At 40.5% G+C, this 23,167-nt stretch overlaps 1 protein-coding gene across 3 annotated transcripts; it reads left to right on the top strand.

Annotated features, from left to right (window-relative positions):
• Positions 1-1,146: 1,146 nt before the first annotated feature.
• Positions 1,147-22,705, top strand: cabp4 (calcium binding protein 4). Of its 3 annotated transcripts, XM_046047580.1 has the most exons (10): positions 1,182-1,198; positions 7,063-7,119; positions 7,446-7,511; positions 7,606-7,707; positions 8,046-8,181; positions 14,032-14,062; positions 14,481-14,624; positions 18,641-18,750; positions 20,313-20,460; positions 22,525-22,705. In XM_046047580.1, the coding sequence occupies exons 4-10, from the start codon at positions 7,607-7,609 to the stop codon at positions 22,551-22,553; spliced, it is 699 nt and encodes a 232-aa protein (XP_045903536.1). In that variant the 5' UTR covers positions 1,182-1,198; positions 7,063-7,119; positions 7,446-7,511; position 7,606; the 3' UTR covers positions 22,554-22,705. The 3 variants fall into 3 exon arrangements, with proteins under 3 accessions (XP_045903535.1, XP_045903537.1, XP_045903536.1); XM_046047579.1 differs by lacking the exon at positions 7,446-7,511 and having other exon boundaries at positions 1,147-1,198; XM_046047581.1 differs by lacking the exons at positions 7,063-7,119; positions 7,446-7,511 and having other exon boundaries at positions 1,169-1,198.
• Positions 22,706-23,167: the final 462 nt, after the last annotated feature.

Below are 23,167 nucleotides of genomic sequence, written 5' to 3'. Positions count from 1 at the left end.
GAAGGACTTCTTCAGTTCTGACTGACTGGCAGGGAAACTCAGCTATTTAACCTCAGTGGGGTTGTTATCCCGGGTCATCGATACCGCTGGTTCGTTAGTGTTCCTTGTTGCTGTGACGACAGTCGTTACAGTCGTTAAGACTACCGGTGGCCAAGACTGAACGACCATCGTTGGTATCTTCACCTGAGGCCAATAGGTTACGTTTGTTGAGTTTCCTGGGAAGTGATGAAAGGACAGCATTGGACGAAACGTCTTCCAGTATCTTCAACCAAGTCCAGTTGCCCTTGATTTTAACCTTCGTTGGATGACAAAGGAATGTTTTACTATACTCTTAACCGCCAGCTTGAATTTAAGGATGAATCAACAATATTCCCCGGTTCCTAAGGAGAGACGATCTTGGATTAATTCAAGCTTTCCTCATGTAACCTGAGCTCCCCCAAGTGGACAAAATAAGTATTACATGCCCTCGTTGGAAATGCCGTTAAATGTATAAATATCCTGACCAATAATGTGACAATTGTTTCCTGTTACCAAATGCCTAGAACAGTACAACCTTGGACCATTGAGGTTCGATTGTGGAAAATATTTGATTATAATATGCGCAAATAGATCTCTTTTCTTTTTAGACATTAAGTTTGGAAAGGTAGTCCCTTGGGAAACCTGAGACGCCCCCTGGGGAACCACGCCCCAGGCAACAAAAGAGCGACACGCGACCTCGCTTCGCTCTCTTCTCTTCGCTCCTTGCTCTCTCCGCTGCTCTGCTCTCTGGACGCTTCGGCACACGTCGGTGTGCCGCGCCAGGCTACGTCCTCAGAGTCGACCAGCGAAACAGGCCCTTCTGTTTCGCTTGAAGCTACACACGTGAAGTGCCGAGACATCGATCTGCCCTTCAGTTTGTTTTTATTTTCTTTATTTATTTTGTTTGTTAAAGTTATCAGTCCGTTAAGTTACACTGGACTAATTCAGGAACGACCAAGTTCCATTTTAAGCCTTTTTCGTCGAGCCAACTTCACCGAGGTCAGACCAAGCCACGTGGTTTCGCCAGCTGCAACGAAGGAAACCTGAAAACAGCCGAATTGCCAGACAGAGGAGGCGTTTTCAATCAGACACGGAGAACCCCGGAGAATCCCTAGCAAAAAGCCAGGATCGGGCAGCTAGCGTGGGACCAGCAACAGGCCGAGCAGGCCGCCAACAAGCAGTAAGACTTAACACACATTCTGCAGTCAGGGATGTCCCCTCTAACTCCTAAACTCATAGCGTTAACTTACTTTCATTAGTTTTCCTATGCCGTATGAGTCAAATGCTTCCCACAATCGAACTCCATTTCTCATTGTTCAGCAATTGTTTATGTTCCCTGTATCCAACCATCTTTTTATCACAGTAGTTAGAGAATAAATTCACTGTAATATAATCAAGAAATGTGTGTGTTTCCTATTTCTACGTCCCTGCCAAGAGAATTGACCCTTTAGATATGAGACTGACTGACTGATTTAAGATAATTGAGCGATTATTAACTAACTGATCACTAGTAATAATTGTATAATTATTAAAACTACCTAGAGGTCCGGAGACTCTAGGATTATAACAACTCCGGTGGTGCCCTTAATGAGGAACATTGTTTGATTTTATGAATAATAAAATTCATAACTGGGTATAAATTCTCATAAATTTATTAAATTGCATAACTAAATTTAGGTTTGCTACAAAATGTTTACCCTATTGCCTCTTTGTCAGTTTGTTATCTCAGTGTGCTCATGCCTGTAGTGCAATTTCCAATGTGGACCTACAAGAGCTCCATTACTTTGTCCTGTTAACTGTTAAATGTGTTCACATTGAAGTTAAAGTAGTTTGCTTTCCATGGACATTGAAATTCCCCACTTTAGAAACTTTGGAACATTGACTAGAATTTGTAATATATGGGTTTGGCAATGCTGTGAAACATGCACCTGTAATGATGGACCCTCTGGGTGGTTGATCAGGGTTAAAAAAGGTTTAATGATTTAGCATCTTGAATATAAAGTCATTCAAACCAAAATAGATTGAAATGACATATAAATTCATCTAGATTCATATAATGGTTCATCTGCCTCCCCAACATAAGTGCAGTAACACAATATCAATCCCCTTTTTGTTCTTGAGGACAGAGACAGCCAGTTACATCTCTAATCCCAATATATTTAGCTGGATAATCACCTTTGATTATATAATCCTCATGTTAGGTAGGGCTTCATACAATAGAGATACACCTCATTCGCATCTATCAGCCAAGACAAACAAGGAGAACAATCAGATTAAATAGAATTTACATAGAATAAAATCTATTTCTTCACTTTCTTTTGGTGGCTGAAGAAGGTAAGATTGTGTAAAAGTGTATTTTGCTGTACTGATGATTTGTAGTGAAGAGTCAGCTTGTTTTACTCATGCATGTTTTAATAATGAAAAACAACTGGAATCAGCTATGGTTCATTTGTAATAGGCGAGCCTTGTACAGAGCTTGTCTAAGGTAGCCACTCAAATGCGACTGACAGACGTCTCTTCCCTGCTTTATAATATTTGTGTACTGTGTGATCAACTTTTGTGTCTCTACATACATATGTGCTGCAGGACCCCCTTGAAAATTGATGATACATCTCAAGGGGTTATCCTGAAATAAATTCAGTTCAATTCAATTCAATTTGATTATCTGGATCTTGCGTATATTTTGCTTTAAAAGCCAACAGATAGCCAGCCCAGTGTTTGCTTTTGTTTTGGTTCAATATTTGTGCCCCCGTTGCTTGCTACAATGCAATCACATCAACAGACTTATTTAAACCATCTCCACCCAGTCATTATCAGGCTACTCAAGGAGGAAGAGATTGTAATTACACAAGAATTATACAAAGCAGTAATAAGGAGGTTGTCCCGAATGAAAAGATGTCTGTGAATGAGAAAAATATCTCATTCTCGGCCTCTGTTCCGTCCTCTCTGCACCAATACTGAAGGCGACAGTCTCATTTCAGAGCCGTGACATGAAATCAGTGCTGGGGGGTGGGGTTGGGTCGGGGGAGGTTGGAGGAAGTGGTGGAGAGGTGTTAAGATAGGTGAAGATAAGATGGAGTGCCAGACCCGATTGCATTACTATCGGTTGTTTATGGATCAGACACAGGCTTGTTTGGCCCTCTGGGATTGATTGCCTTCTGACTGGACAGCAGGCGAATGGAAAGATAATACGAAAACAAAGAGAAAACAGAGGGAGAGTATAAAGATGAGTGAAACCTCACCTGAACTCACAGCCAATCTGAGTGGAGCTGTGCGTTTTTTTCTTTCTGTGGCTTTGTATGATGTGTTTTTTTACTTCTGCCAAGGAGATTAATTTTTGTTCCCATTTGCTGGTCTGTTTGCAGGTTAATTAGAAGGCTATCTTGAAAACCATTCAACAGATTTCAATAACATTTGGTATAAATTTAGGCACAGGAACAAGTGATTTGATTTTGACAATTTTCTGTGAACAGATAACAGAAGTCCTTAAAGGGGAACGCCACCAATTTGACACATTAAAGGCTGTCTGATGCTGTGTGAAAAGCAGTGTATAAAGTCTTTTGTGACTCTGGCGGGAGCTCCACAAAGCCTGATAAATTACTTCAAGTTATGTCACTTGAGTCGGCCTCATTAGGGTCTGAAGACTACAAGTTTGAAAATGAAAACAAATCTGGGGGTTTATAGTTAGAAAGGAGTAAGGTTACCAGCCCTCAGCTTGAGGCTACACTAGCCAATATATCACCCAAATCTCAGATGTAGTTTCATCAAAAATGTCTAATACAACCTATTTTTCTGATTTCCTGATGAGGATCTCCAGCTGCTGTGTGAATTATGGCTCTTGTCTGTCAGTCGGTCAGAGCATCTCTAAAACAGCAGCTGTTGTGTTCCCAGTCTGCAGTGGTCAATATCTAACAAAACTAGTCCATGGAAGGAAAAGCCTTGAACCGGTGACAGGGCCACGGATCAGTGACACACGTGGGGAGTGAAGGCTGGCCCGTGCGGTCTGATCCGACAGACGAGCTACTGTAGGACAAACTGCTGAAAAGGTTGATGCTGGTTCTGATAGAAAGATGTCAGAACACACAGTCTATCACAGTTCATTGTGTATGGGGCTGCGTAGCTGCAGAACAGTCAGGGTGCCCAAGCTGACCCGTGTCCACTGCCAAAAGCACCTGCAATGTGCACATGAGCATAAGAACTAGACCACAGAACAATGGAAGAAGGTGGCCGGGTGTGTATGTGTCGCTTGCCTGGGGAACATACGGCACCACGATGCGCTATGGGAAGAAGGAAAGCCGATGGAGGCAGTGTGATGCTGCTGGGAAACCTTGGGTCCAGCCATTCATGTGGATGTTACCCTTTCGTGTAAACAGTATTCCCTGATGGCAGTGACCTCTTTCAACATGAAAATGGTTCAGGAATGGTTTGAGGAACACAACAAGTTGAAGGTGTTGTCTTGGCCTCCACATTTCCCAGATCTCAATTCAATCGAGCATCCATGGGATGTGCTGGACAAACAAGTCTAAACAATGGAGCCCCCAGCTAGCAACTTACAGGACTTACAGGATCTCCTTCTGCTTGGTGCCAGATACCACAGCACACCTTCAGAGGTCTAGTGGAGTCCATGCCACGACAGGTCAGGGCTGTTTTGGCGGCCAAAGGGGAACCTACACTATGTTAAGCAGGTGGTCATAATGTTAGGGCTGATCGGTGAATGTGACGCTACAGGAACACCATCAGTATGAATGGCCATGAACAGTGTTAATGTGTGTGACTCACTTGAAACTTTCCTTTTACAAAGGAATATAACCAAACAAGATTTAGGTGTCCTCCAAAAGTCATGACCACTATCAGCGAATCAGTATGACGTCTATGGCTGTGTGTGTTTTGATGACGATTCACATCCAAATGCAGAAAAATATTTTCCTAAAAAATAACAGATCGAAAGGATTGTGCAACCTTGGTGGAGTAGTGACTTCTCTGAGTATTTTCTTCTCTGTCTGTTTTGTGTGTGTGTGTGTGTGTGTGTGTGTGTGTGTGTGTGGGCCTTGTTTGAATGTCATATGCAGTGGATCTCAGCACCCCTTCACTCCAGTGACTCTTAGAAAATATATTTAGAATATCCATTTAGTGATTAACCCCTAACGCTCCAACTAGGCCCATTCATTCACCTCCTACCACAACATAGTGGCTCTCCAGTGGAGCCCGCTCTCCATCATCAGCTGTGTTAGTTGTGTTTGTTTTAGCGCAGTCCACCTGGCCATCCATTTCATTACTTCAATTAGCGTGATTAGGATCTAAAATTGCTTGTGTCGGCTCAGTGATTGACAGCAATTGGCCACTTAGGGAGGAGAGCTGCAGACACACACGGTGCTGCTCAATGGCTTGTGCAGTGAAACGCGCATGTGTACAGTCTGTGTGTGTGCTTGTTTGTTTACCCTGATGGGAGTTGTGCTCACTGAAGATGAGAGCAATTCTTCAGGCAAACAATGTGAGACCACCACTATAGAAAGTCCAGATATCTTGCTTTACCCACGTGTGCAATGGGAAGGTTTTGGGGAGTGGAAGAGACAGGTGTGTGTGTGTGTGAGTGTGAGTGTGAGTGTGAGAGAGAGAGAGAGAGAGTTTGTACATAAATAAACCATTGCTGTACTATGGGCATAAGGTACAGTGTAGTATAGACTGATAAAATATAAAATATTTTAAAGGAATTCCACTACTGTACTCGTGCGTGTACATGAAAATTCCTCCCTTCTACCCCCGTACAGCTTAACATGCTTGTTGCCACCAGCATGTATCACATGCATACTGATTGTGTGAAAGCGTGACAGACAGGCGCTCATTCCTCAGTCATGGCACGTTTTGTTCAACCCAGTTGGAGTTGGGAATGCAGCTTGTTTGGTGGGGGCACATTTAACAGTCCAGTGTCATTTGGAAGACTGGCTGGTCTCTCTGGACTCATTTCGGCCCTCGTGGTCTACATGACCCTAAGTAGCAACCGCTGGAGCAGATCTTTGGCATCTGTCTTCGCACCATTTCCGGGGCATCTGAGATGGCGAGTGAGGCGTTATGTTTATAGCACATCAGTCCGGCCGTTCATCATCAGGCACTGAAAGCCAGAACCGCTGAGGTCCATGACAGAACATTAATTTGACTCTCAAACAGACAGCCATAAGTCTTTCCTCCTCCTCTGTAAGTCAAACACATGATTGAAAGAAATGTCAAGAAAGATGAAGAAAATAGGATCTTTCTTGCCATTTCTTTCTCTTCTCCATCTTCCTCTATCCCACACTCTTGTCAATCCACTTTTCATACCATTCTTCCTCTCTGAACCTTTGATCCATTCATCTGGACTGTTAATAGCTGTCCACCTACTCTCTGTCTTTGTGTATCATTTTGGATTCATTGTTTGGGTGTGTGTCCTCTTGTGCAAATTAATCTGTCTCTGAATTGGACTTGAGTGATTTCATAGTTTAAACAGCACCCTGTATCCATGTCTGGTGTTTTACAAACTGTAAAATAAATGTGTGGAATCATTGATCACGTCATGAAAAAATACAATGGTTAAAGCTGCTCTAATCAGCTTTCATCAACCTCATTTTCTACAGCTGTAGTGAAATACCTCTGAGAAACTGTTCACTGCCTGCCCAGCAATGAACTACAGATATAAAAAAGTTAGCAACTTGCTGATGAACATAGAAGGATTAATAGGATTTAGCAAACTAAAAAGCCTGATCTTTTCCTCAGGAGCAGCTAGAGACCAAAACCCAGAGCTAAAAGCAGAGTGAATACTTATATTCATCAAGTTGTCAGAAACATGACTGCAAATGAAAGCTAATGATGCTCCTTAACTGATGGATAATGATCTGTTGGTCTTATCTGATGGTGTTAATGCAGCTTTAATGTTGAACATCAGGGTATTTTGTCCAAAATGCATATTTAGCCATCAGGAATCTGACTCTTCTCTTTGTCTCTCTTCTCTCTTCTATTAGGCGATTTTCTTTTCCCCACACTCACATCCTTTTATGTTTTTCTTCCATCCAGTATGTCTGTGAAAACTTCAAAGGCAGGAGCAGAGAGTAGACCATCCTCTGCTGTCAGGTCAGTGAGATCTAACTAAAAGTAGTTAATAAAATTGATAGGGAATGAAAACAATCTGACACAATTTAATCAAAAGCTAAATCAAGAGGTTGCGAGCGTTAACCGGTAGTAATGATTAAACATCCGTCTAAATCACAATTTGGGGCTCCAGCATAAACAAGAGAGCTATCCATGTGTTAATTACACGGTAATGAGTGAGCAGGTCGTCGAGAGAAAGATGGACAGATAGTTTGGCCTGCTTCAGAAAGATTTGTTGTGTTATATAGAGTCGGTGAAACTTCCTAAAATCCAAACAATTGTCTCCCATTGCTGCTGCTGTCTTTTAGCAGTCTAAATCCGTCGTACCTTCCTCAACAGGATGGTCCAACCACATGACAAGCCACAAATTCAGGGTTGTTTTTATCGTTTAATTTTGAAAAAATAAGTTTTGATAATAATGAGACAATGAGTGCAATTTGAACTGATTAAGGCTTCTTTCTCTCCTAGCATGTCTCCACGAGTGGGAAGGGGAGCGTCGGCTGCCAGATCGGCTGCTACTGGGAGATTCAAAAACAAGGCCCTTCAGCTCAGCCTATCTAAGAAATTCTGGTTATTATCATCCTGTTTCTAATCAAAATTGATTAGATCAAGGGGGAGTGGGTTGTATAGATTTGTGTACCCAATTAGTGCCATTGATCGGCAGCAAAACAAGCTTTCATAATTTCAAACTTATTCTCCTAAGAAACTCTTTTTTGAGTGACTTGACGTGATTGTACTGCTGACGTTTTTCAATATCACTCACAATTATTTCAAAGCAGGCCAGATTAGAGTAATCACACAAAAGGCACTTAAGTGTGTTTTGTTTAAGTAAGTTGAGGGGGGGAATGCAGGCCTGGCTTTTATGATGACAGCTCTCAACACTTGGCACGCAAATGCACACTTCACAGCTCAAAGTCGCCCTTGGCCCAAGGGAAGGGCTCTGGTAGTGAGGACGAGACTCGTCGCAGCGGGAGAAGGAGCCTCAGCAACAGCTCGACTGTGGCTGCTGCCTACATCTCCTATCTCAATAAGCTCTTTGGACAGGTCAGTTCAACAGCACATTACTGCTCATACTAACATGCATGTTGTCACAGCCTTAACACACATGTTAGTCACTAGCAGGGTTACTCCAAAAAAGCATTCAAGCTTCCAGTCTTATAAAACCATCATCAGGGGCACGTGTCAGGAAACAGCAACTAATAAATAGCAGGTGTGCCAGCTGATTACTCAGTTGCATCAGTTAAGATTATGATGTCACAGGCCTAAAGTGCTTGTAGGATCTCTACATGCCACTACAAACACGCAACTCTGTCTGCATCATGTAGATTGTTTCCTTATACATCTTCCTGTTGCTGAGAGATCGACCTCCCGTGAAGGAAAACAGCATCAGGTTTCAGCAAGTGCCACAAACTGACAAGTGACAAAGCCCTCGAGCAGCCATAGCAATTATGAGCAAAGGAGGGAGTCAGTTGTTGTTACAGAGCGACCAAGTCGACAGAGAGAGAGGTCAGGGTGGATGGATGGGGTCAACGGAACATCTGACTTTAACACGGAGGACCACTGTTCATATCCAATTTCCTTCCACGAGCCAGCGTTGATTTCTTTTACTCATGACCATGATTGTTCTTATGCAATTTTGCCCAATTACTATTTTATTTCATAATGTGCGAGATGTGTGAGAAATAGTTGGAAGAGACCGGCAAAGAAAGGTCGATATAGTGCAGGTTCATAGACTGAGCCACATCTAAAATAAATAACATTACATTGACTTTAAAGTAACACAGAATGGAGTTGGAAAATGGATCCATTTGTTCAGCTGATTCTAAGAGACAACTATCGACTGAGAATATAAACTGTGATTAGCTATTAGCTGTAGTGAACGAGGACTATCCGAAAATGATTGGGCTGTTGTCAAACTAGTAATTGCTGATAGGTCAAATGATGGTGAGAAGTAAATATCATTACCCACCCAGTTAAATTCAAACATGAAATCATCTGATCAGGGCTTTGGGCTGTTCTAAAACAAAAAAAACATCCTTTTGAAGAAGTCACACCAATAACTCCACTTCACAGATGATATACTGTCTGGACACTGGGCTGGCTTCCATTAATGCCTCGGTTGGTTCAAGTGAAGCTTTGGCTCTGTTCATGCCTGATACCCTGATCCTAGATTGCTGTAGGGCATCACAGAATATTTTGGAAAATGACAAATGCAAATGAGCCAACAAATCCAAACAGCTCAATGGCACCTTCACCAACATGAGTTGATTTATTTAGAGAGCAGTTTTTACAGTACACGTTTAACTGTGATATACTGTGTAATGATTTCTTTTGCCATACAGTATCTTCTACAGAAGAGGATTGGCATAGAAACTAATGAAAGTGGTATTTTTATCTGAGGTTCCCTCGATTGAAAAGAACACTTTGGCGATATAGTTATGTTTTTGTATGGAGGAAATGGATGTGGAACAGATCCAGGATGTTAATGAGACTTCCTTAAAGACTGTTTTGTCAAGGACACAACCCTGAATGGCAAATTCCCATTACATTAATTGGTGGGAAATTATTACAGGACTTAATGTTTAATGTTCTACTAAAATGAAAAAGCTAAAACATCACATGCAGAATTTACAAAACATTCAGTGCACCAGCATTATAACCTGAGATGTCAATATATTCAGGATACTAACTAACATATGGTAGAGGCACTTGCATCAAGGAATTGACCATTTATAACGAATGGTTATGAACATTATGTAACAAACGGTTAGAAAGGGCTCTGCCCTTTGAGGGAGCTCTCAAAGACTTTGAGCAGAAACGAGGATTCAGCAGGGAGAACTAAACTTAACAAATGCCCTAACAAGCATAAATGAACATTAACTCTTTGTTAAATCAACAATATCTAAGAAATAAGGAGGAGACTGGGATGGTGGAGGTAGTTGCAGAAGCAAACAATGTTGACATGAAGGTATGGACAGAGTAACAGAGAGACATGCCTGGTTATAATGATCATGCTGTACACCTGCATGAATATGACCGGACCTTACTACCTACTTTATATGATACTTTTTCCATATTAAACCAAGATCGCAATCTTTCCCTAACCTTAACCAAGTGTTGCAAGTGCCAAAACACAACCACTTAAAAAAAGGAGTTATAATGATGTAGTCACCAAATGTGGATATTGTATTGCAAAATCAGATATTTTAGCAGAAAACAAATAAAACAGGCTGTCACTTAACATTTTACTGATTTGTTCAGTATCAACATTTTTTAACAAAATTTCATTATGTTAATAGAAAATGTATTCCAGTTTTCTATTAGTTGTATACAAACACAATTTCTAGGAGACCAGGAAAATAAATCTAATTACTCCAAGAAAACTAAATGTTCCCTTGACTGTTTGTACAACATACACTGTATCTTTATACATTTATATTATGTGCAAATCTCCCACCTTCAACCAAACATCATAATGTGTGAATTTGAGGGCTGAAGGGCTCAGTTCCCATCACAGAAGTACTTATTCACACACAACACAATACATTTGTAAAAATTTCTGGGACATTTGCCTTTATTTGTATACCACTCTAGAAAAATGCTCTTTACTGTATAAGAATGATGATTGAGGCCCATTAGTCACTTGCATTCCTTTTTATTTTGTAGGTCCTAATACATGTTTAATTTCTTTTTCAGTTCTTATACAGCAAGCTTTCTAGAACTATATGGGATATTATTATTATTACTGGTGTTGGTGATATTATGTAGGATGAAGATTCTTTTAATCATAGTACTGTATGGATCACTGGTGAGATCTTATTACAAAACAGAGCCAAAAGCTTTTTCAAAAATGCCTTCGTCACAACAAAGGGATTTACTGTAAAAGATAACAGAAACATCTACGCCAGTGGGAGTTGTGTGCCTATGAACAGTTTAATGATGTTTCATAACTAGATTTCTTAATAACTAATGGGACCATTTCATTGTTTTAAAGCAAATTTTAAATTTATGGGAACTGAAAACCACTTCACAGTGACCTCGGGCTACTGTGGACCCTCATTTCCACATCCTTCCCTGATGTACTACCTCACCTGCCATGACTGATCTGCCTTGTTTTACTGTGGCAGTCACTGGTTTGAATTTAATAGTAGCCAGGTAGAGAGGTCTGCATTGAATCCACGGGACAGATGACACGTTGTTTTGGTTGCCGCCGTGACACTGAGGCAGGGAGACCATCCACCCTGCAGCAATTCCTAATCCCTGCCTCAACACAAGTATTAATAACCCCCTTAGCCAGGTTCACTGTCAGCCCTCATTAGATCCAACCGAAGAAGGGGCCGGGAGAGACAAGTAGCGAACGACAAACAATTCATGCATTTACATGTCAGAGCCACAGAAAGATGGATATGAAGCAAAATGCACTGCACTCATCAATGAGCAATATATGTGCATACTGTAACTGCATTTTGAAGTCTATTTTCTTTCTGAGGACCATATTTGTCTGTGTGAAGTATCCACATACCTCTCATATGTGTGCGTGCGTCAAGCTTACAAAGCAGTGAGCTGCTCAATGGGCTGTGTGAAGGCAATGAGAATGAAATTAACTGTTAATGGGCTCGTTCTGACGGATGACTTGAGAGTCTGCATGGCATGCTGTCTAATCCTCTCTGGTAAAAAAAAAAAAATCCAATTAATGTGTTGACCTTGCTTTCTAAATATGCCCTTATAGACATGGGGATCCTGTGCAGGGTAATCAGCGGTTCTAGACTAACAACAGTGGGGGGTTTTTATACTGCAGCATCAAAAATCATAAAACTTAAGAGGTTTATATAAATCATAGGCAGAGTACACTTATAGTGACGTAACTCTTGATGCAATTGCATCCTGGCATTGCATGTGTTTCGAGTCTGCTGGCAATATTATACAGTGAATAATCATTTGAACGGCTGCCATGCGGAGACACTTCCAAATAATCCATGGGGTCCTCTCCTATTCCTGAAGCTATTGTGCACTTGAGCAGGATGACCTTGTATGATTTATGTATAAACCACCCTGAGTGCCAACATGTATTAAGAGGAAAATATTGCACTTCTCTGTGCATTTCTGTTCCACTGCTGCTCTGATTTGCCTTTTTAACTCTCTATTTTTCTTAAATAAAGTTGAAATAAAGTTATGGAAATAGACACTTGATTGAAAGCAAAGGTCCAACACATAATTGTAAGAGCGTAGATGAAAGGTGAGCATTACCAAAGGCAAAGGTAAAATTAAAACAATTTTAGCATAAGGTTGTTTCCTCCATATGATACTTGAACAATGCAACTTTCTTTTTTTCATCTAACACCATAAGAAAATAACTGCTATAGCAATCACATAAATGTGATGCGGTAAAAAGTGCAACATTTCCCTCTCAAAATAAAAGTGAAATACTGTACATGGATACACACAATTTGTTACTTCCACCTCTCAATTTCTGAATTCAATTGACCCTCTATTATTCCTTATTATATGAAAGTGAGGAAGAAAAAGCCCACAGCAAATTTCTGTACTTGGTGCTCGCAATAATGAGCGCCTTTATAAGCTTGTGTGTCAGTCTTGTTCCTTTGAACTTATAGATATCCTCAGGCTTGCGGCGTCTTTGTGCTAAGCGATATCTCCATATGTCAGGCTCAGTTGCTCCATACGAAGATGACTGAGTTTGCATGTTTCTTGTTTCCCCTGTGGATGTGACGAGGATTCTGTGGAAGAGTTGCACATTGCTTGAAAGCCTTAGAGTCAAGATGCTGCTGGAACAGGCATGATTTGTAAAAAGGCATCTTGCTAAAGGCACATTATTTATTATGTCTCATTGCTTTTAAAGATGATTCATTTGATTTCATGATCTTTTAATATCTTTACATATGTTAATTCACATTTACATGGTTTCAAATGTGCTCATTAGAATATTGTTTCAAGGACTGATGCATGAATTATGTGACAACATGTTTTGTTTCCCCCTACAATATGAGCACATTTATGACCCAGACCTCTAAGCTCATCCATTTCATGTGTTGTGACTTTGTCTGAGCATATGCATTTGTACAGTATTTCAACTGATAACCCAATTAGAATGTCTTTTTATCATAACTGTCTGTCTGCAACCAGTGGAATACATTAACATATTACTATTTTAAGCCCTTAGCACACCAAATTTCACTGTGATCCATTATATTTAATGACTAAATATGTGGAGTTTTGTTGGCTCCTAGCATTGCCTCAACTTCCCAGAAAACAGAAAATGGGAGTGAAAGAGGGAGAAAGGGAGGAAAAGATCACCCTGAGCAAATGTCAAAACAGGGCAGAGAATACTAAATGTTTCACACACGTCCATCTGCAAATACTATGTCTTGTGTCTACGTGTGTGTGTGTGTGTGTGTGTGTGTGTGTGTGTGTGTGTGTGTGTGTGTGTATCTGTGTCTTAGTTTGCATGTATCTGTGCTTTTTGCGACAGTGACAATGTTTGTGCAACTCACGGTCACATGGTTGCGCGTGGGTGTGTAATTTGTATGCATACAGACTGAGCTTATGCTGCGTGTCCCTCAGGATGCTACGGATGTTGAGTGTGTGTGTGTGTGTGTGCGCACACGCGCGCATGTAGGAGTGTGTGGCATTGTATCATTCTGCAAATTAGAAAGACATGTCGCTGGGTGAAATCCCATTAGAGTTTACTGTCAGAATGCGGCAGTGTTGACATGATATGCATGTTATTCTAATTAAGTAGTCAAAAACAGATTATCACTGGATATTTCTCAGGAGAATTTGCTGTTTTAAAGCCACCCTGATTTCACATCCCGTCCTCCAATGCTGTCTTGTAATTATTTCCACTCTTTTTTTCTTTCTTTCTTCTTTGCTCCATAGGAGAGAGAGCTGATGCCAGAGGAGTTAGATGGTAAGACGTTGCTGGTGTAATTGCAATGCACGCACGTGATAAATCACTAGTCAACTGCATTGCAGCTTTATCAGTGGCACTGATATTTTCTCCTGTTAAGCTCGCTCACCTTTGTGATTTATGTAATTTAAGGTTTCTCAGACTGCCTTGAAATGTTGTTTGCCAATGACCTAGAGCAACAAAATCAATTAAAAACAACATAACTTGCTGCTCTTGAGAGCTGGCTGTATTTATGTCTGCTGGAGTCAACAACTTACAGATAACTTAAAACTTTCTTCAAAGTGTAACTTTTAGTTACACACTTATCAGTGCACACCTTGTGTGTCTGTACGTGTGTGTGTTTTACTCTTGGGAAAAATATGTTACCCTACTTTACGGTTAGTTGCCATTGCTGTAATTTGTTTGTCTTTTCTGGCAGAGCTGCAGGAGGCCTTTAAGGAATTTGACTACGACGCGGATGGCTTCATCCATTACAAAGACATCGCAGACTGCATGAGGACTATGGGCTACATGCCTACAGAGATGGAGCTCATCGAGATCATCCAGCAAATCAAGATGAAATGTGTGTATTAATCAGGATGTGTGTATGTGTGGGTAAAATTTTCATTTCTTCCTCAGTGGTCAAAGCATGTGTGCATGATTGATGGGTCTCTCTGATGTGAGCAGGTGTGAATGCTTGATAAATGTGTCTGTGTGTGTTGCACAAACACTTATGCTTGCATACGTACACATTCTTTCCTATGAGACTGTGAGGAGCTGATGTATGTCTTTGAAGTTGGGGACATTAAAGACATTTTAGCAGACTGATTAATGGCCCTCCCACGGCAGGTGCAGGGGTGCGTGAGTGTGAGTCGGCATAAAGAAGTGTGTGTGTCTTAATGAGCGTGTGTTTGCTGTCTTCTCTGAATGATCAAGTATAGATCTTACCTCTTCACTGAGGCCTACGGGCTTTAATCTCCCCTGGCCTCTCCCCTAGCTACGGCTCTCCTTTACTCCTTCAGGTCTCTGTGCCTGCACTACCAGGGTACTGCAGCTAATGTTGAAGTTACTGCAGCCCCAGTAGCAAACATATCAGTCATTTTTGTGCATTTGACGGCATCTGTACAAAGAATTTTTTATTTTTTAGCCCATAACGCAAGAAACAGAGAGCAGAGGGGGTGGGGGCTAGTACGAGATGTGATTGGGCCAGCCCAATGTCAGGATAGAAAATTACCCAATGGGCCACTGTTCATGCTTTACGGGCCGGTCGTTGGCAACAGTTATATAAATGAGTAATTTACGTTACATCGGCCCCAAAGGTTCGTTGGTCATAGGCCTACCGGGCATTTGCCCAGCAAAAGCCACCTTGAACCAGCGTAAAAACTAAATTGAAGAAGTTTATTTGAATGTCATTTCCATCAAACTTTTCTAATGTCATACTTCAAAATTAGTATTAAAACATTGATAGAAACATGACTATTGATGGGTGTAATAAGAGGTGAAAGAGAGCACACCTCTAACCACACACATCAGTGACTATGGGTGTGGTCAGACATGCAAGAGACATGAAACTTTCAACCAAAGAGGGCAGTGAAACTGTTTTTCAGCCTGCTCCAAACTCTTCACTACCACTTCTTCAAAAAACACTTGTGCCAGCAACTTGTAAGCTACAGTGCAACTTTGTTTAGTTTATCTCTCATTCCCCTGCTGGTGCTCAGCCTGCCAGGTGCTGTCAATCAAACACCGGCACACTCCTCCAGGTATTTTAATATTTATTGATCAAGAGACATCTATATGTATATGTGCCTGATTTGTAAAATACCAAAAACTCCGTATCAATTTATACACTAGTGTAACGTAGCATTGAAACCAGAAGACAATACCAATAATAATGAGCAAACTTTTGAACTTTGGGTCCTCAGTGTAATTGTTTGGCCACAAAAACAGTGATATGACATTGGATACAGTGAGGCAGTGTTCCTCAACTGGGATCCTCAGGCACCGGAGTGCAGCTGGCTTCTCTCCTACTACCTAGTTAATTAGATTCACCTGGAGTCCCTGGTGTAAATAATTTCCTGATTAGATGGTTAGAATGAAAACAGCAAGGATCTTGATACCCAGGATTGTGAGAGCCTCTGCTACATCAACCTCACGGAAAGGTCCCATTAATATCGCCATCTGATGTGCACCGTTGCAAGACGTGACAGAACACAAAGCATAAACAACTGTTGTTTAAGCCTACAGAGCCCACATTTATGTCAAGATTTCCAAAAATTCCAAAAACATCATGCTGAATTACAAGGAAGTATGTATACAATGACTCATATTTCATTGCTACGATACCATTTGATGTGATGTTGCAGCCATAAAAATTATGTCTCAGATTTGAATTTAAGGCTTTACACACTAGAAGGTCATATCTCTGCCTTAAAGGAGAACCTTTAGAACATCAGGGCTTTGGTTGTGGTTACTGCATTTTATATTTTATGCTATGTTTCAGACTGTGTAATATAAATTATTCATCTGTTCAATGATGCCTTAATTTGACCCACAAGGTAGAAAAGGATTTAGACCTTCCTTACTTAATCTCTAACATAATCCCTATACAGCAATTAATACCATGAAATTCAGTCTTTCTTATATAACTAGCATTGCATTATCAATTAAAAATAATAATCATCTCCTAAGACTTTTGGGAGAATTCTTCTTCTCCATGATTATAGACTGACCCACTTAAGGCTTAAGAAATTTTTCAAAGCAGTGTCACGAATCCCCCACAGACTGCTGCGCCACAAGGGTAAAGCCAGTCAGCCAAAATATTGTACCGTACCTTGAGGCAAGTATGAAAATTGCTTGCTAACTCAAAAATCACAGAATTAATGGTCTTTTATTTCAGAATCCTTCAGCTGCTGTTGTAACCAGTACATGACAGCTTGAGCCATTAGTTTCCTGATTCAGCACCATTAAAAGTTTTTCATGTTGTTTTCCATGCAAGCAGAGTTTGCTATGGTTTGATTCTCATCCCCAACAGTCGTGAGACTCTGAGCACTGATTAAATTTTTTGAACCACAAAATGACAGCATGGCTTTATTGAAGTTGTCTTTCACATCCGCCAAGGCCCTGATAATGAAAACAGGCCGAGCCTATTGGTCTACACTATCAAATAAGCCTGTCTTTTGTTCAACTAATAACATGGGCCTTTCCATTGTATCAGTCTGTTTTGATAATTACCATGGGGATCAAACAAAACAAAGCTGGTTCTAACTGGGTTGAAGGAAACATAATGAGCACATAGCAGAATGCATTGTTATGGCCTCCATGCACCAAATACATTCATAAACATTTCATAGACAGGCTTGGTATTAAGTCAGGAAAGGCGAAGTGCATTACTACTAAGTACTTCATACATACATACTACATGTTAATTACAGTATTGAGGTACTGTAGTTGCACTGATATTTGTACATTTTACTCCACTACATTTATTTGAAAGCTACAATTACCTCATTGATGTGTATTTACGAATTTAATTTAAGATACATTGAACCTCCATGACTGAAACATTGATTTTTAAATTTAAAAAACACTACCTGTAACTGTGTATGCTCAAAACAAACAACATTGTACGACATGTTGTCCGACCACAAAGTCGAGTTTAAAAGCTGACCGTCATGGAAAAGTGCAAGACATTAAAATCTTTTAAATATGAGGATAATGGCACATACTTTCCTGAAAGGCTTTCATTGTGTTGCACGTCCCCACATATGGCCAACCACTGCATGACGTGGACATGACTGCTGGATTGTGACTTTTAAATTGTTAGACGGTGCCATTCAGCTTTTACATACGTTTACTTAAGCACATTTTGCACCTAACACATTCATACTTTTTCTTAATTAAATTGCTGAATATGTTGTTGCTACATTTACTTAAATCATCTCTAATCAATATTTTCATATTAAGAATTGATCAAATTACTACATGTAGCCAAATGTGAAAGCAGGTGCTCTATGATGAACTCACTGAGAGTCATCACCAACCCTGCAGTGCCTTTCAGCTCTTAAGGTTTTCAAGGCCCACAATTTTACTGTTTTGGTTTTTATGCTTACCTCTCTCATTAACATTGTTTTTAGCTTCAGCAGGCAACTTTTTTTCCTGTGAAAAACCCCACTGTACGTGACCTGTCCAGCTGCAAGTAATCAACTAGCAGGTGGACACAGTGCATCATTTAGATACTAAAGAGCCAGATGTTTGTTTCATGAGTTGATGGAGACCAAAACAGAGATAGAAGGAGAGTGCATATTGGACTTAAACATGACTCCAAATGAATGCTAAAGTTACTCTGTGTTTACAGCATGTGTAAAAAAGCAACGGTTTGCTAACATGTTCATCATAATGACTTTACAAGGTGACATATAGGCAGATATACACTATAGAAGAACTGTATGCGTTGATATCCTCTGCCACTATATTGCTTAATGCTTGAATCCATATTTGTTGCATAAACACTCCAGGGAGAAATAGAAGTTATAACTTAGCATTCAACCTGTGCATGTGTGTGTGTCTGAATCTATGTGTGTGTCCTCTGACTTTCTGCAGGGGGTGGTCATGTAGACTTTGATGATTTCTGTGAGCTAATGGGGCCAAGGATGCTGGCTGAGACGGCTCATATGGTCGGGCTGAAGGAGCTCCGCTGTGCCTTCAAACAGGTAAGGGTTGCCCAGCTGGAAACTCTAAAGAAGTCTGACTTCAATTAAGTGAAAGGGGCCTGGTAATGATGACAGTACTTTGAAGTGTGCAACAGGACCTTTCCTTTGAAAGTGCCAAGAGTACATGGCTCTTATTTTTAAAGAAGTCCGACGGAAGAGGGGAAACCGGCTATGCATGCAGAAGAAAAGGGGGTGGGAAAACATTGATATTGATTTGTGTTTATGAGGCCTGGTTCCTTCCATCCAAATTCGTCTCACCTGGTGCCTCATTAGTCTGGAGGAAATACCTATTGAGTTTGCTGTCTTTGACGCCAATACAGAGGCAGGTACAAGAGTGCAGAAATGATTGTCCCCCAAAGCCAAGCGTGTGGTGTGACGTAGTCTCTTACCCAGCAAAACAAATGAGGTGATCATGTTATTTATTTAAGTACAGCTTCACACACCTGGGTGCTTCCATTTAATAAGGCATGATAGTTTTTAATGGTAAATGGTAATGCACATCATCACTGCAAAACAGTGATGATGTGCTCTAAATGTTTATACTGAAAACATACCAGAGTATACAATATGCTACTGGGATTCATTTATCTATATTATAGATTTAGCCTCATGCATTTAGTTTTTGGCTCCTATGAAAAGCAAACCACTGTGAAATTATTTATGCCAATAAAGTGATGGCAAATAGATATTCAAATTCTGTATTTATCAGTAATAGTATGTAAAATGTGCTTTCTACATAGAATTATTGATCAAAAATTACTGTTTGGAGCTATACAGCAAATTTTGTCAATTAAATAACCAGGGGGGCTACTGGATAGATCAAGCTTTTATCAAAGCTTGTAGGCAAGACACCAAAAGCATCACTCCCCTACATAAAAGGTTTTAAAAGTAGATGCTGCTCTGTTAATAGATCAGACATATTAAGGTTTTTAACTGTGTCCTCTATTTTGAGAATGCAAGCTTATCTGGCATTGTATCTGGATTTTATTCAACCCACGTCAAGGTCCTGCGTGGCGCTGTGAAAGGCCAGAAATTCACATGTTCTGACATTTGAATCCATTTGTGGAGAATAATGAATAAGTTCTCAACTCTAATACTTCTGAACAGAAACTTCTGAAACTTGAGAGCAGGCATCTCTCTGAACATTTTCAACTCCTCATAGTTGTTCTCACTTCACTAGTCTACTAACACCTCATCAGTCAGCATTGCCTCATCTGCAGACACAAGCTGTTTTCAGACTTCCAGGGATCTTGTGCAGCCATGTTGTAACTATTTAGCCTACTGTAAATGTGAAACTCAATTTTGACTTTAAATATTTTTGCATGAACGTCTTTGTCTGTTTATATTTATTTCCATCTTTGTTCCTCCTCTACTCATTACATCATAGTGTATGCAGTCTCTCTTCACCCTCTTCAATAGCCCAGAAACATGTAACGTTGTTTGTTCATTCTGTGTTCCTTGTCTCGCCTCTCTTCACCTATGATCTCTTTAGTTTACTCTACTTACTCACTACATGCTCATGTCCCCACCTTCTTGCTCTCCATTAACTGTACACGTTGCAGTTTGACTGTGATGGCGATGGAAAGATCACGATTGATGAGCTAAAGGAGGGCACAAAGACCCTTCTGGGGGAGAAGCTGAAGAAAGGCGAGCTGGAGGAGATCCTCTCTGACATTGACCTCAACAAAGACGGCAACATTGACTTTGATGGTGAGTGGTTGGGGATCTGAGGGGAGAAATATATGCGAGGAAAGTGGATAGACTCCAGGCAAGGTGTGAGAGGACATTTAAACAATTAATAAAAACAATGATTAAACACTGAGACAGGGGTGCGGATGGTGTACAGTATCCCACTCAGGGCTAATTGCAGGCTACCCCAGGGGGCACTTCTGCAGTTGCCAGAGGGAACGCGGAAATTCCCAATCAAAATTTAACTAACTCAACTAAAAAGAAAAAATTGTGACTTGATAAGAGAAATGTCCACATATTTTTGTTGAGGAGGAAAATAAACAGCTATTCCAACAAGTGGCCCTGATGAATCAGTTGCAGTTGAGTGCGTGAATTTAGCAAGCAGAGAAGTCAAAACAGTTAACTAAAAGTAATGGATAAAACGCTCAATGCTGTGGAGTAATAAACAGATTAAATGGTACAAGGTATAGATAAACTCTTGAAATAGTAAGCTAAATTAATGTATAGTCAAATAGCCTGCTAAAATGAATGGTTAAAATAGTTAGGGTGGATGGATTGAAAGAGTTAGCTATAAGTATTGATACACAGTGGAAATGGTTTGCTTAAGGTATTGATAGACAGCTTAAATAGCTAAAATTAATGGATGTATTGTCATGTCAGTTTTTTGCTAATCTAGTAGTAGCCTAATAGCTTCTATTTTATAATTTAAAGCATTTGGCACAGTACAGTTACATCCAGTTTGGAATAAATTTTTACACATTTGGAACATGACAAATGTGGTGCCGGTGAAGGGGTTACTTCAGCTCATCAGACTTAAAATGTTGGGAACTGCTGGTGTACAGGAGGGAAGAGCGAACTACAGAGGACAATGAAGAGGGTTCAGTGAATCTAGCTGGAATGGGTTGAGGATGAAGGGGACAGGAGGAGAAAATTAGTAAGAAATGAGGCGGGAAGAGGGTAAGATGAGAAAGCGGGGGGTGGTGGTTAAGTCAAGGTGGGTTGGTTGGAAGGCCTGTCCAATTTAATCAGAAGTGCATTAAGCCAATCAATACACATGCCTGGACACCTGTCACATGTTACACAAAGAACTCACATGGTTGGACAGCTCAAGGACAGAAATGTCATTACATGTTACCTTGCAGGCAAATCAACCATACCGTGGGACACGATCACACACATACTAGCCTGCAGCACACAAAGGGCTTAGAGGTCCTGTTTGTTTTGTCTCAGCAATCCAATCGATTACAATTATTGGGGACAGGTATGTCAGCCTCAGAGGGGATCAATAAGCTGGTGCTGCTCCTTACCATCAATTAGCCCCTGGGGCAGCGTTTGAGTGTATGTGTCCTGTGTAGCCACATGGGCAGAAAACACAGGAGATCGCTCTAAATATCCAGGTGGCAGGTCAAACTCAAGTGTTAGGAGGACTGAGCTGCTTTTCCGCTCAGTTTACTTCTTTTTATAGAAAATGGTTAGAGGAGTGAGTGTCTCAAGAGATAATGTTAGTGTGTTAATCTGGAATTATCTTCAGTACTCAGTCGATCAATAGATTCTCACCTACAATCAGACGTCTTTGAGAGCGAAGTGCTTGAGGAAGTCAATGGGAAATGGAAGACATGATTGACTGGATGGATTTAAGGACTCCTGCCTCAAGCGATCTACAGCTAGGTGTCATTGACAGGACATATCAATAGCTGTCTTGATTGACAAGTGGATCTACTGTATTGTGTACAGCCAGCTGAAACAAGTCGTAATCAGTCTGAATATGAGTCTGGAAACTGTCAGTCAGCATATTGGAGTTAACATTTTTACATTTAGGACTGGGTTTAATACCTATCCAGAAAATGTGTTTCAACAACAGAAGATAAACAAAACTGCCATTGACCTTTTCCTGTTTATTCTCTGACGTGTCACTGTTTAATTTTTCATCAACCTGGTGATAATGGAAACATTTTGGTCATAACATCTGTTAGTTTCCTGTGCAATGTCACGTGGGCTGATCATGATGCAGCTGCATCCCATGCTGTCCTCTTATGATATTAGATTGTCAGTAGTCCTTATCCGCTGCCATCTCTCCCTCTACAGAGTTTGTTATGATGCTTTCTGCACGATGACCTCTGATGGAATAAGATGGAGCATGCAACACTGGACTTGTGGTGTAGGCTACCAACTCATCAACACTGGCTACTTCCTGCTGTGTAATTCTTTTTCTGTGACATTCCATATTTGAAATGTCTGATTGTAAAAAGAGATCTGTGTATATTCTCGTAATAAAAGTTGTGGTTGAGTAAGTGCGGAGGGTAAAGGGTGAGTTATGAAACACTATAACTATGTAAAAATAATGCTGCACTTTTGCCCCCTAGTGGTTCAGAAGTGTATAGCGTCTTCAGGTCTTTATTGTGCATGGGTTAAAGGCCCTGAAAACTTATTCTCAAATCAATCTGAGTGATCCTACATGAACACACTTTTCTCTGCCAAAGTTGGAACAGTTTGTGTAGTTTTTTCCTCTGTTGTCTTCTGACTGATTTAAAGTGGGCGGGGGTCTGTTGGAAAAAAGTGATGATACATACTACTGTGCACCCATCAGAATTTAGCATCATTTTAATTCTGTTAGTGATTCCTCTGGTTACTGCCAATCAAATTTAAAGTGAAGCCGCTGCTGTGATGTAGAAGTTCCAGTATGATGCCAGATTGCTCAGTGGCTTCTATTAAACTGGTAAAATAGTGG

The sequence above is a fragment of the Micropterus dolomieu genome, linkage group LG04, assembly GCF_021292245.1.
Source record: "Micropterus dolomieu isolate WLL.071019.BEF.003 ecotype Adirondacks linkage group LG04, ASM2129224v1, whole genome shotgun sequence".
Classification (NCBI taxonomy): Eukaryota; Metazoa; Chordata; class Actinopteri; order Centrarchiformes; family Centrarchidae; genus Micropterus; species Micropterus dolomieu.
Note: the sequence above shows the minus strand (reverse complement) of the source record. Positions and strands in the feature narration are given on the sequence as shown.